The sequence below is a fragment of the Trachurus japonicus genome, chromosome 21 (genome assembly GCF_045865225.1).
Source record: "Trachurus japonicus isolate A0001 chromosome 21, Traja_1.0".
NCBI lineage: Eukaryota > Metazoa > Chordata > Actinopteri > Carangiformes > Carangidae > Trachurus > Trachurus japonicus.
In genome coordinates this window covers 23,000,412-23,012,602 of record NC_140927.1, presented here as the reverse complement: position 1 = coordinate 23,012,602, position 12,191 = coordinate 23,000,412, and the positions used below count along the sequence as shown (strand labels likewise).

The 12,191-nt window shown below is 42.7% G+C and overlaps 1 protein-coding gene across 4 annotated transcripts in view; it reads right to left on the bottom strand.

Annotated features, from left to right (window-relative positions):
- Positions 1–12,191, bottom strand: part of il1rapl1a (interleukin 1 receptor accessory protein-like 1a) — a 173,938-nt gene that overhangs the window by 91,533 nt on the left and 70,214 nt on the right. For all 4 annotated transcript variants that reach the window (XM_085765141.1, XM_085765138.1, XM_085765140.1 and 1 more), the window contains exon 3: positions 4,639–4,924. In XM_085765141.1, the coding sequence (XP_085621267.1) occupies positions 4,639–4,924 (286 nt within the window). The remainder of the gene's footprint in view (positions 1–4,638; positions 4,925–12,191) is intronic.

The following is a 12,191-nucleotide window of genomic DNA, read 5'->3' as shown; positions in this document are numbered from 1 at the left end:
CTTGTTCTTTTTTTTTTTTTTCCTGCCTCCAAATGTGGTTTCTTGCTGAGAGAGTGCAGTGGTTGTTGTTGTTGCTTGACAAGACCTTCGACCATGATTGTGGTTGGAGGACAAATGAGGTTATAATACACCCTCTGAGCAGCGCTATTGCTTCAGGGCAGATTGGAGGCTGCACTGAGTCACTACCTGGAAGTGACGAGGCAGGCAGGGCTAGCTGGTTAGCGTGCTAACTTCAGTAGAAGAAAAGTTATGAGGTGTGTGGGTGTTGCTTTCCGGTGCTGAAGACAGCTCTTGGCGAGTAGAGGGATAAAGTTTGATGCTGAACTCTTGATGTTTCCTCGACACTGGTGAGCGAACAGCTGTCAATTCTAATGCTGCTCTGCTGTGGAGCAAAAAGCAGAATGTAGCCTACACATCGCTCTTTTAAGGTCTTGCTTAATTGGAAATGAGAGGCCTTACCCAAACCATTAAAGAGCCCTAGACTGACCTCTGCCTCATGCCACAGCCTGCCTGTGATCTGACCGGGTCAGCCTGTTGGTTGGTCAAAATGGGAGGCTGTCCGTAAAGCCATATGGGCTTTCATTTCATTTCATTACATTACATTTATGGCTTGCCAGATGCTCCCATTCACTGTAAATGACAGGGTTTCATATGATCTACTCAGGTTATGGAAGCAATAAGGGAGTCACCCTCTCTCATATAAACACCTCTGACCCCCTGGGGCCATAAAACACAGATGTACACACACATACACACGTGTGCGTACGTGCACACATGCTAAAGAGACAAATGTGGCTGAGTGCAGCTGTGGAGGACTGTAAAGATAGCAATGAGGGGAGCAGAAGGAGAATAGCAACTGGGAATGAGATAAAGAAGATGCTATATACTTCTACTACACAGAAGATGACTAAAAGGGCATCTGGAAAATGCTGTAGGAAGCAAAAGTACGATGCAAGACACTGCAACAGAGTTATGCCCTCTTGGTGCTGATATCTAACATTATCGACTCAATGCCTTCTATCCAGAGGGAACAGAGTGGGAAGATGCGGAGCTGTAGGCTTACAAAGTACATTTGGACAATATATTTAAAGAAAAAACACAAGCATGCAAGCACACAATCACTGATAAAACATGTATACACATATATATACACTGTACACATGTTGGCTTATTCCCCCACCAATAAACTTAAATCCCAACTTGCTTGTTGACATAACGGGAAGATGCTCAGACACGACCTCTCTTAGCAGCACACCTGAGCCATTCAAGTCCTGCGGGAGCTGATCGGAGACATCTCTAATAGTTAAATATTCACAGCAGGGCAGCCCGTGGCATTGTGGGAAGGTGTCAGTGGTGCTGCCTGATTGATGGACAGCCGGGGGTCAATGCACAGTCCTGCCGCGTCTTTCACGTCTGTCACATTTGATTTGAGTATAGCTGGATATTAGTTGTGGATATTAGTCTGCGGCTCACGTCGGCTGTAATTCTCCACATGTTATTATCTCACATGTTGGATAATGTAATCATGGGAAGGGAAATACACATGGTGTCACACACTCCAGAACACAGACTCATTACTGGAATTATTATGAAATAATTTATCAGGTGAAACAGAGAGGAAATGTGCAGTGTGTGTGTGTGTGTGTGTGTGTGAAACAGACAGAAAGACCTCAGAGCTAGTGTGAGAGGAAGGACAAGCCGAGAGGAGAGAGAAAGAGAGAGAAAGCCAAAGAAAGCACACGGAGAGATTGATGTGTAAATGAAGTCACCTTCACATGAAAACTGGCAATTAGACTTAAATTTTCAGACAGAGAAGAACGGAGATAACTGTTCACACACGTGCAGCGTGGAGAGTCACACACACACACACACACACACACACACACACACACACACACACACACACACACACACACACACACACACTTCAGTGAACTGGATGCCTCCATATCTCTCTGTGAGAAAAACATCTGGAGGGTGCCAGTGGAAAAGCTCGAACTCACCACAGAGGGATTTACCTACATTTATAGACATTACGCAACATGGCCGGGGCTACTGGAAACTATCCTGCCATACATCCAGTGCAGTCAGACCAGACGGCATTATGGGGGTTTTAGGGCAGTGGCACATTTATTTTTGGGTGTGTTGGCTTTTTGTACCCCAGCACTGTGGATTAGAAACAAAACAATCCCCATGACTTTAAAGTGCAGACTCTCAGCTTTAATTTGAGTGCTTTTACATCAAAATTTAGCTTTAAAGGAAACATATTATGCCTCTTTTTCACAAATGTCTGTGACAGGCTTTGATCAAAATACCCCACAGCTCTCTTTTCATCCTCTCAAAACAGCCCTGTTCAGAAGGTCTGGTTTCAGTGCCTGTCCCTTTAAATGCAAATCAGCCACTGCTTGCCCCCATCCTGCCCTCTTTACCGGTACAGGTAGGGGTGGTATTATGCAAATTCGAAAACTGATTACATCATTGTATGTCAACTGAGGGAACATCCTATAAAACCACATGGATTTCAACCTAGTGAACCTGCAAATTACAGATTTTTTAGTTAATTCTCACATTTTGGGGGCCAGAAGGCAAGACAAACAAACACCCAAGAGCCTTCAGAAAGTGATATTTTCCCTTCAACTGTGATACTTAAACAGAACCACTGAAGAAAGAACTGCAGCCATTTTAGCTTCTAAATGTATCATTGTGATGTCTGGCATGCATTCTTCACATTGCATTGCGGTCAGAATATCTCTGTAGGCATGCAGTTGCATTAGGTCCAACATCATTTGAGCAGGGAAGTGGGGACCTACAAGCTAACCTGCATGTTTATTACTGTAGCCATGGTGACAAAAGCCTGGTACACCTCTGGTTGTAGAGGTGCCATTTAAGCCCTTACTGGCTGCATAAGAGCCCGTGGACAAACACCATGGGGCCAGTGGAAGTTGATGCGTTTTGAATTGCAGGTAATAATGATAATGACTCATTGTGCTTTTGAATTGTTAGACCCACTGAGCTGCAGTTTATTAGGTACATACTAAGTGAATCACATACCGAAACCAATCATAAAGCCTGCTATTACAACCTTTATATATCCAATTATGTTACAGAGAGGTGTCTTTGGCTGTGTAATGTTTGTCCATCACCAGTAATGTCACCGGGGGTTGCTATAATGTCAGGTGTAATTTCAGATGTTTGAGGTATTGATAAATGAACGTCTGCTGCAGGTACTGTATGAAATCCGACAGGGGCGAAGAGAGGATGAAGGCATATTTTCCTCTCTGCCTGCAGGGCATTTTCAGGGGATACCGGTTGGGTCATACATGCTAAAAAGTGTGACTCAAAAGCTTACGCCCTAACAAAAAGAGAATTGATTTCAGCACAGAGGCAAATCTCTCGCAGTGTTCTGATTAGGGTATCTGAGCAGTTTGAAATCCCCCAAGCTCAACACGAGCAGGCTGAGAAACGCAGACCTGGGGGCACTTTTTTACAACTGTAGTGCTCTACAGAATTACAGCACGCCTTGAATTTCAAACGCAACACTTGAATGGGAACACAGCCTCGTTAGAAGAAATGGTCAATAATCAAAGTCAAGCTTAATTTACAATAAGACAGCTTTAGAAAGTATTTGTGCCAGATTAGTCCTACAAAGTGCGTTAATGAAATGTATAGGCAGGGATATCGCTGCACACAAGAACACTCCCACTCCTCCCCAGGCAGACTCAGTGTATCCTGTGCACATCCCAGAGTCTTTAAAAGGCCTCTAACTGGGTTTATTAAAAAACTCTCTGAAATGAAGAGGTGCAATGAGCCGTTTATTGAGGGATGTTCTCCACTGTAAAGGTTAATAAGTTTCTGCCACATAATTATGCATCTTGTATTAGTAAGAGTCTCTCTGCAATGGTCCACTAAAGAGCGTTCTGTGTGTGTGTGTGTGTGTGTGTGTGTGTTTTGTTGGAGCGTCTGTTTGAGTTTCTATTCGGTTGTTACGTCTACCTTCTCCATATCACAATATGAGTGTGGAACTTTGACTGTCATCAGTTCAGACGCTCAAACTGGATAAAAATGTCACATATAAACATCTCAACAAAGCTTTTCATAATGATTCAATGAAAAAAAGAAAAAAAAAAGTCTGATAATCACATCCGTTGAAAACAGTTTATCTTTTATCAGAATGAACAAAGTGTGTAACTGCAGCTAAATGCAATTCAACATTTTGAGAAAGGTGATCTTTTTCTTTCTTTCTTTGTGAGACAATTACTACTACACTCATATATATTCCCGTGTGTGTTTATCAAGTACAGTGCAGGAGCCGGAAAGCAATTAGCCCGGTTTAGCATAAAAGCACAAACTAAAGTTTTATGGGGTACTTTGTGCTGTAACTATTTAATCGGTTAACAGCGGGGGAGCAATAACTTCTTAAGTTCTTCTCCTCACACAGTGGCTAACAAATAACTACTACTCCTTCAACCACAAATTGCCATTTTTACATTTTTGCATATTCAGTGGTATTAGATCATGTTCATGAGGAAGTGTGAGAGGTGCAGGGAGGTGTGTTTTTGAACTTTAATTAACAGTTTTTCTTTAAACTGATTTTGAATGCATCATCCTGTGCAGGTTTCTGCTTTTCCCTCTACCTACCGTAACACACAGGAGTACAGGCCCACGTCCTGGAGGTCTGCCGGTCTGAACCAGATGGCGTCCTCCTCCTTGCTCATGCGCACGCCGTCGAAAGAGATGGGCTCCTCGAAGTCGCTGTGGCCCAGGCCAGAGCTGCGGTACCACATGAGGCTGAGGCCCACGCTCTGCGCCTGGCTGTAGTTGGCCCGGATGTAACCATAGAACAGAGCGCACTTCAGCCGCACCGGCTCGCCCTGCAGCACCCGGTACTTCAGGTAGTCCACTGACCAGTCTGTACAGCCGTCCACTGCAGGGAAACACAGAGATAAGACACGTTCAACAACACATTACAGGGCTGTGAGGGAAAAAAGAATAAAACAATAAAATAAGAATGAGGACACACTCTTCTTATTTATTAGAAACATTCCCTAGAAGCTGTATTAGACACTATGCTCTTTATAGCATACAAGTACAGTGATGCAATGCATGGACATGGATGTTCAACCACTTTTGCTCCATATTGTATGAGCTTCATGGTATGTGAGTCTTTTGGATTGGATTGTGGTTTTTACTGTGGTGGAGTCATCTCCTCTCCACGCTGCTCACACATTCAGGGCATGTGATGTGTGAGCCACCTTTGCCTCTGCAGAGACAGCTTAAGATGCTCTCCTGCAGTATACCCAGACATGCAACCACTGTGACATTTGGGAACAAACTGTAAAATATCTCCATAAATGATGTCAGGCTCCTCCAAGTGCTGAGGATGCAGCACACACTCACTGTCCAGTGTCACAGAGTGCAAGGCAAGTTCATTAACTGGGAATACATCTCAGGCCCTTCAAACATAGTATGTACCTTGTCTGACATATAATTTTTTTCCTAAGGCACTTGTGTCTCACATTTTTATGTCCTATAACAAGCCAACTCGGCTAGCAACCATTTTATACGTACATGTCACTCTATAGCCAGGATGGACTGAGATACACTGTCAAACTATAGGTCAGTGTTCATACTACAGATGCTTATTTTACAGATTACACATATCTCGCAGACTGATTTTGTGAAATGTGTGTAGTACGACAAAGTGCAAAGGAGTGGAAAAAGGTGGCTGAAAGCGTGTCTGACAAATAAAACCAACACAACTGGCACAAACGCCTCGGGCGCGCTTTCTCTGCTCTGGGTTCTTTAGCGAACAGCCTTTCGCTCAGTTCCCAAGCTACTGGAAGTTAACCCATGGCCGGCGATCAGTCTCTGACTAATTAACTACCATTTGTTTATCCAGCAGGTGTATATTAGAGAGTACATGTGGGTGCATGCGTAACCAGAGAGCTTGAAAGAGAGAGAGAGAGAAGTGGTGATGGTGTGGTGAGATAAAGTAATAAGAGCCCTGCTGTGTGTCAGTCTGTGAGTGATACAGAGCCTCATGGGGACAGCTATGCTTGTAATTAATACTCTTAATTACCAGGGAAGTAATGTGTGTCTTTCACTGTGTGTGTGTGTGTGTGTGTGTGTGTGTGGTTTCATGAGTGTGCATTCCCTATACGAATGGCTGTGTGCCTAATTATATCTGTTAATTACCAGTAGGCTTATCCACAAATATGTGTGCGTGCCTACATATGAATGTGAAAGAAACACAAAGCATGCGCATGTGTGTGTATGTGTTGAGAGGAGAGCGGTGGTTTGGGGCGAAACGTGTGAAACCCTGTCTAATTATCACTCCTAATAATGAGAGCCGAGCCCCCATTAGATGCAACCGGCACATGCACGCTCATGTGTTCACGTGCACTTGACTTCACGGCTTTAAACTTGATGGATCATTTGCTGAGAATCTCACAGATGAACACTGTTGACAGTTTCAGTGCTGCAGATGAGCCTTTGTGATTTTTTTTTCAAAATACAAAAAAATAAAAACATTTTCAATCATTATTTTTAGAAAAAAAAAACACAATCCACTTGCACTTTGTGCATCTGTCCTGTTTGAACATTTAAGCACTGAATAAGAGATAATGATCAGGAAACAATAAAGCAGAGAGAATGACTTCTTCTCAAACATTAGGATGAATTTCCACTGAAGGCAGCAGGTAACTCCTCTGCCCTCTCTGCATATCAATCAGCTAATCAGCAGGGACAGTGGAGACTTCATTCAGCCTTTTCTTTATTCACCCTCTACACCTCTAATGGATGTGACCTCTGCCTCTCTCCCGCTCGCACTCCATTTCTACTCCTCTCTGCCACAACAAAAACTATTTATTCTAATGAGGTTGTATCCTCATTCGTGATGAAAAAACATTTTTCAATGGAAGACCGTCCTCCCGTATAGAAAACAGAGAAAGAGAGAGCGTTTAGGTCGTCTGTGCGAGCGGCTCATTACAACTTTGTTGAGTGACCTCTAGAGGCTGTAGTAATGACGACGGAGGACGAGGAGGCGGTTTTTTTTTTTGTGCAACCCCGACCACAACAACTGTGTCAATTCCACAGGTTTAACCATGTTTTTGTTATTGTTACAGTGGTGATGGAGGTCCTGTCCTCCAAGGTTGTACTGTATGGACAAGGGACCTGCAGTATAAGCTTGTATTTAAGTTGAAAGACTGTGCTGTCTGAGAAAGAAACTCCACATACACAAGGCTTTCATTCCTAACAGACCTCCCCACTGGGGGTTATCTAATACGGTGGCCTTTTGTGGGGGCGGGAGGGGAACCATATTTACGTCTGAAACTTAAAATGGTTTTATCAACTCAATTAGAGGCTGACATTTCCCTCATCCCCACGCTGGGCCGGAAAATCAATGCTTCCCGCTGGAGGAATACTGCAGTCCCCACCTCTCACTCTCCCTGCTGACAACAGATTCACATCTACACACACACACGCTGACACAAACACACACACAGGATATCTTTCTCTTCCTTGCTGAACCTCTGGGACATCACACCTTTGTAGCGATTTTGGTCAGCCACTCTAAGACAAGTCCACAGTGTAAAGGATGTTTTCCATATGGATACATCCCCACATGGCTGTCAGAGCGGAGGAAGCTGACCTCTGCTCCACTGGATCTCACTGCAGCAACTGTAAGCTGCTGCACTCCTCCACCGGCCGCCACCACCGCCGCTGCTGCTGATGCCCTAACACGGCTCTGAATCACATGACGTGTAGGGCATATGTATGGCTGGAGCAAGGAAGCAACAAGGAGAGAATGTCAAGCTATGGGATATGTGTGTGTGTGTGTGTGTGTGTGTGCGTGCGTCTCAGAAACCTTATTACTTTCTGCATCGCGGCAGACCTGTCCGTCTTAGTGTGACACTAAAGCAAGGCAATAAATACAGACCCCTGAGCTAGAATAAATTTACCCACATTCTTGCATAAACACCCATGGAATCGCACAAACAAGCAAATGCACACTTGCAACAATCCAATACACAGAAAGAAAGAGAGAGACAGAGAGAGAAAGAAAGAGAGGGAGTGGGCTTCTGCTTTTGTTTCCCGCATAATCAAATTCCCATTATCCTTTCACAACAGTATATCACTCCAGTGTGCCTTGTTCTCCTACTTACACGTCTCTCACTTGCTCTCATGACGCTCTCAGTGCTTCGGCCTCTCCTCTCTCATCACTACCTGCTCTCCTAATGAAGTGTAATTATCAGATGTTGGGTGGGCGGCGGGGTTCTCACAGGCCATGAAGACATTCAGTGATCTATATGTGGGGAAGGACTCTTAATAACTTTCCGTCTCTCTCTCTCCTCCTTAGTTTACACCCACTCTGCATACGTGACTCCATCATTATCTCCCTATCCAGCAGACTTCATCCCTCTAACTTGGCTTGGTTGATGATTTTCCTCCTCCGTGGCCTATTTTGTGGTTTCTAACTGATTTCTGGAACAATGCGGTTCATTATACTGTGGAATTTACTTTTACTTTCATGTGAAGCAAATGATTACCTTACAGTACAGAAGAAACATCTTGAATAACCGGTAACGCCGCAGGCAAAAAAATTACCAACAATGTCCACCAAGGAATTTCTATAGATGTATTCATGGACATAGGCTAATTACACACTATAGATCTCCATGATTTCCTGGCCCCACAAGTGCAGATACGGTGGCTACGAGCCGTAAGGACCACTCAAGGTAATCTTGCTAAATCTATAGTATATGGTCGGCTGCATTAGTAAGCCCTATAATCAACACCTTTCTTCTGGTCAATTACATATCACTCTCCTGTGCTGCACACTTGAGTCCTCTGCAAAGAGATACCACGTGACAACTGGATGCACACAACAGCACATGTGCAACAAAACATTCCTGCATTGGTCTTCACAACTGGCTCAGGTATAACAACCTCTCTGCTGGGGCTGGTTACCTTTCAATCTCAGTCTAACGTCTCTCTGTTTCAGGCTCAAGAAAAATTAATCAAAGATCAACGCTGTAAATCACAACCCGAGTCGCATCCTGCAGCGACAGGGTCCCGGCTTGTCTCTGGAAATCATCACTGCCTGTGTGGTTTTTAGGCCAAGAGTTCCACCGCGTGTCCCCGTCTGCATCCTGACTCTGAATCTCTGTTGTGAGGCTGAGGTTTGTTGGCAACGCATTAGAGGTGGTAGTTGTTTAAAGTGACAAACCTCCTGTGTAACTTAAAGTGCATTTCCATCCGTCTGTTTCTGCATGCCATTTTCAATCTGGACATGAAAAAAACTAACTTATAAAGAAAAGAAAAAAAGATGGCAACACAAAAGTCGGCGTGTCAACAAAAAACTAATGTGACACAGTAAGTAAAATCAAGTTATTAATGAAGCATGAAGCAAATATCCACTGGTGAGACAGAAAATGGTGCAGACCAATGAGGAGACCATACTTCCATAAAACATTCCCTGTTTTCCCACTGTTTCCCTTTTTAACCATAAAGTCTTGCAATGGTCAGACCTCATCAAATTGTTAAATGGCACCAGAATGGAGAACAAGCAACCACCAATTGTACGTCATCTTGAGGAATACAAATTGTAATATTTATATAACGGTAGTAGATTCATTCACATTTTCTTAAAAATCTGTCCTGCTTTTGTGTGGAAGTGTGAAGAGACGTGTGAAAGATTTGCTTTGAGAAACTGACCAAGTCATAGTAACAGTAACTATAGTAACAGTAGGGAGTTCCAGGTTAATCTTGCTCTGTGTTGTGTGTGTGTGTGTAAATGTGATTGGACGTTGCTAGTCAGCTGACAGTCACCACAGCTGTGCACTAGCCCATGGTTGTGAATCAGGAATGAAACATTTGATGCTAATCAGCAAATGCAATTAGTTCTCCGTCTGAACTAACAATTAATTCTGTTCTCGTTCTAGTTGTGTTTCCTACAAAAACAAACTGAATATTTCTCCTGAAAATTATCTTTAACCTTTTACCGTTTGTGTGTCAGTCTTTGCATTTAAGGCTCTCGCTCTCTTCTCTCTCTCCTTGGCTTTGTAACTACCTGAAGTAACTTAATATGTGTCTTTTTAATCTCTCCCTGTGTGCTGTGCCACTCCATATTTCTGTCCTAACATCCATCTCCTTCACTGACAGTTCACCATTGTTCATTTATATGCAAATGTGGACCAATACAGATCATTTCCCTCTACTTTTGTTGTTTATCCAAACCCCCCCACCAAAAAACATTGTTAGAGCAGGAACAGGACTCTTGTCTAAAACAAATCTACCTTCCTCTTTGTCTGTCCCCTTCTACCATGATGACTTCAAAGTCAATGCATTCCTAAATCACATATTTGATGTCATCATGGTACAATAAGGAAATGTTTTATCTGTCTTTCGAACTTCTAATTTCTTCCAGAATTAATGTTACCATCGCTGTTTCCTTTAGGGCGAGCTTGAGGAGGAGATTTGTGAGGGCAGGTGAAGCAGTTCAAGCATCTTATGATTATTACAGTCGGTTAAGAAGTGATGTTAAATTCATGTTATGGATAAGAGGTCAGGTCTGAAAGCTACCGACGTCCGTACAGGAAGTGGAAGGGACAAGTGAAGAATCCAAGGGGCAAGAAAGAAGGAGGAGTCAAGGTGAGGATGTTGGGTTACGAGGTCATCAGGAGCCTTGAAGGCAAAAGTCACATTAACGTGACTTTAATGTCACTTTCTCATTCATTTTCCCCAAAGAGACTTTAAAATACAAATCCTGCTGAGACGTGGAATAATTAAGGTTTGTGTATTTTAGATATGACTTGATAGAGACAACAACGGCAAGAAAAAAAAATCTTGAATGAGGCAGCAGTGTTTGTCTTTCCTCACTGTAAAAACAAAATGTTGGAAGAACAACAACAACAAAAAATAAATAAAAAACACAATTACCATAGAAAATTAGAAAAAATATTTTCATTTTTGATGCATGTGTTGATATTTTTTCTTCCAATTCAGTGCTTAGTTATTTAACCATCCAGTCACACGCTCTCTGAGTCAGTGAACACACCGCTATGATACATACAAATTTAGATTCAGTGTGACTTACACTTCCTCAGGATATCATCATCCCTGATGTCCATGTCTTGCGAGTGAACGTCCATAAATCCGCTTAGAAATCAAATCATAGAGGAGCTGCTCTGTGTGTAACTCCGGCCTCTTAACCACAGAAATGATAACATTTCAAAAATGTTCTTCAGGATCTAAGTAATCCAGTGATGGCTGTATGCATACATCCACAAACACAAACTGCTAACGGCTAATGTGGGATATTTACAATAATGCCAGGTTGTCAGAATGTGAAAGAAAAAATACTGGATGAAGAAAACAGACTGCAGCCCTCAGCATCACTATCGCCTCCATGGCAACACTTAAATCTCCCTAAAGCTCCCAAATGACAGTAACTGTAGTTTCAACACGTAGAGCAATTTAGCCTCTAAACAGAAACAAGACAAAGAATAATAATAGAGGTTAGGGAGGGAGCTATAAAATCAATTTGACCTCTGACTATAATGGCCTTTTTTTTTTTTTTTTTTGCTCTGATAAGATCCCGGTAACATTCACGCTCATGTTTTGGGAAGTGTCCTATTACCTCACTCTTTTGGAAATGCGTTAGTTCCACTTTGGCGGATGTAGCGGTAGTACTGTGATTATGATTACGCTCCAGACTCCGTAACAGCAAATCATTCACTTGAGTTTACCAAATACAGACAGATCTGTGATGTAGCCTGGTCTTATTCCAGCAGAGAGAAACTGTTGCTCTGTTGTGTCACTTGAAGGTTAAACACACACACCAACCTCTGACTGCTTGAGTAAATGAATTATAATGCACTTTCTTCATGTATGAAGTAATAGCTCTTTTTCTAATAACTGTTCTTTTTAGGCTTATTGTTTGCTATATTGTTTCTTCTGTGTCTATTGTGAGTGGAAAATGCAACTCAATGATCACAACAATAACTCAAAAGACAATGAACAGCTTAGAGTTTCCTTGAGGCCATTTTTTTTCCTCCATTAACTTCTGCTAAGAAATCAAGTCCTGGCCATACCTGTGCACGCATGTGTGTGTGTGTGTGTGTGTGTGTGTCCACCTCAGTAAGACGCACTCATCATATCCTCCTGTATGCAAATGAAATCAGAGCTTC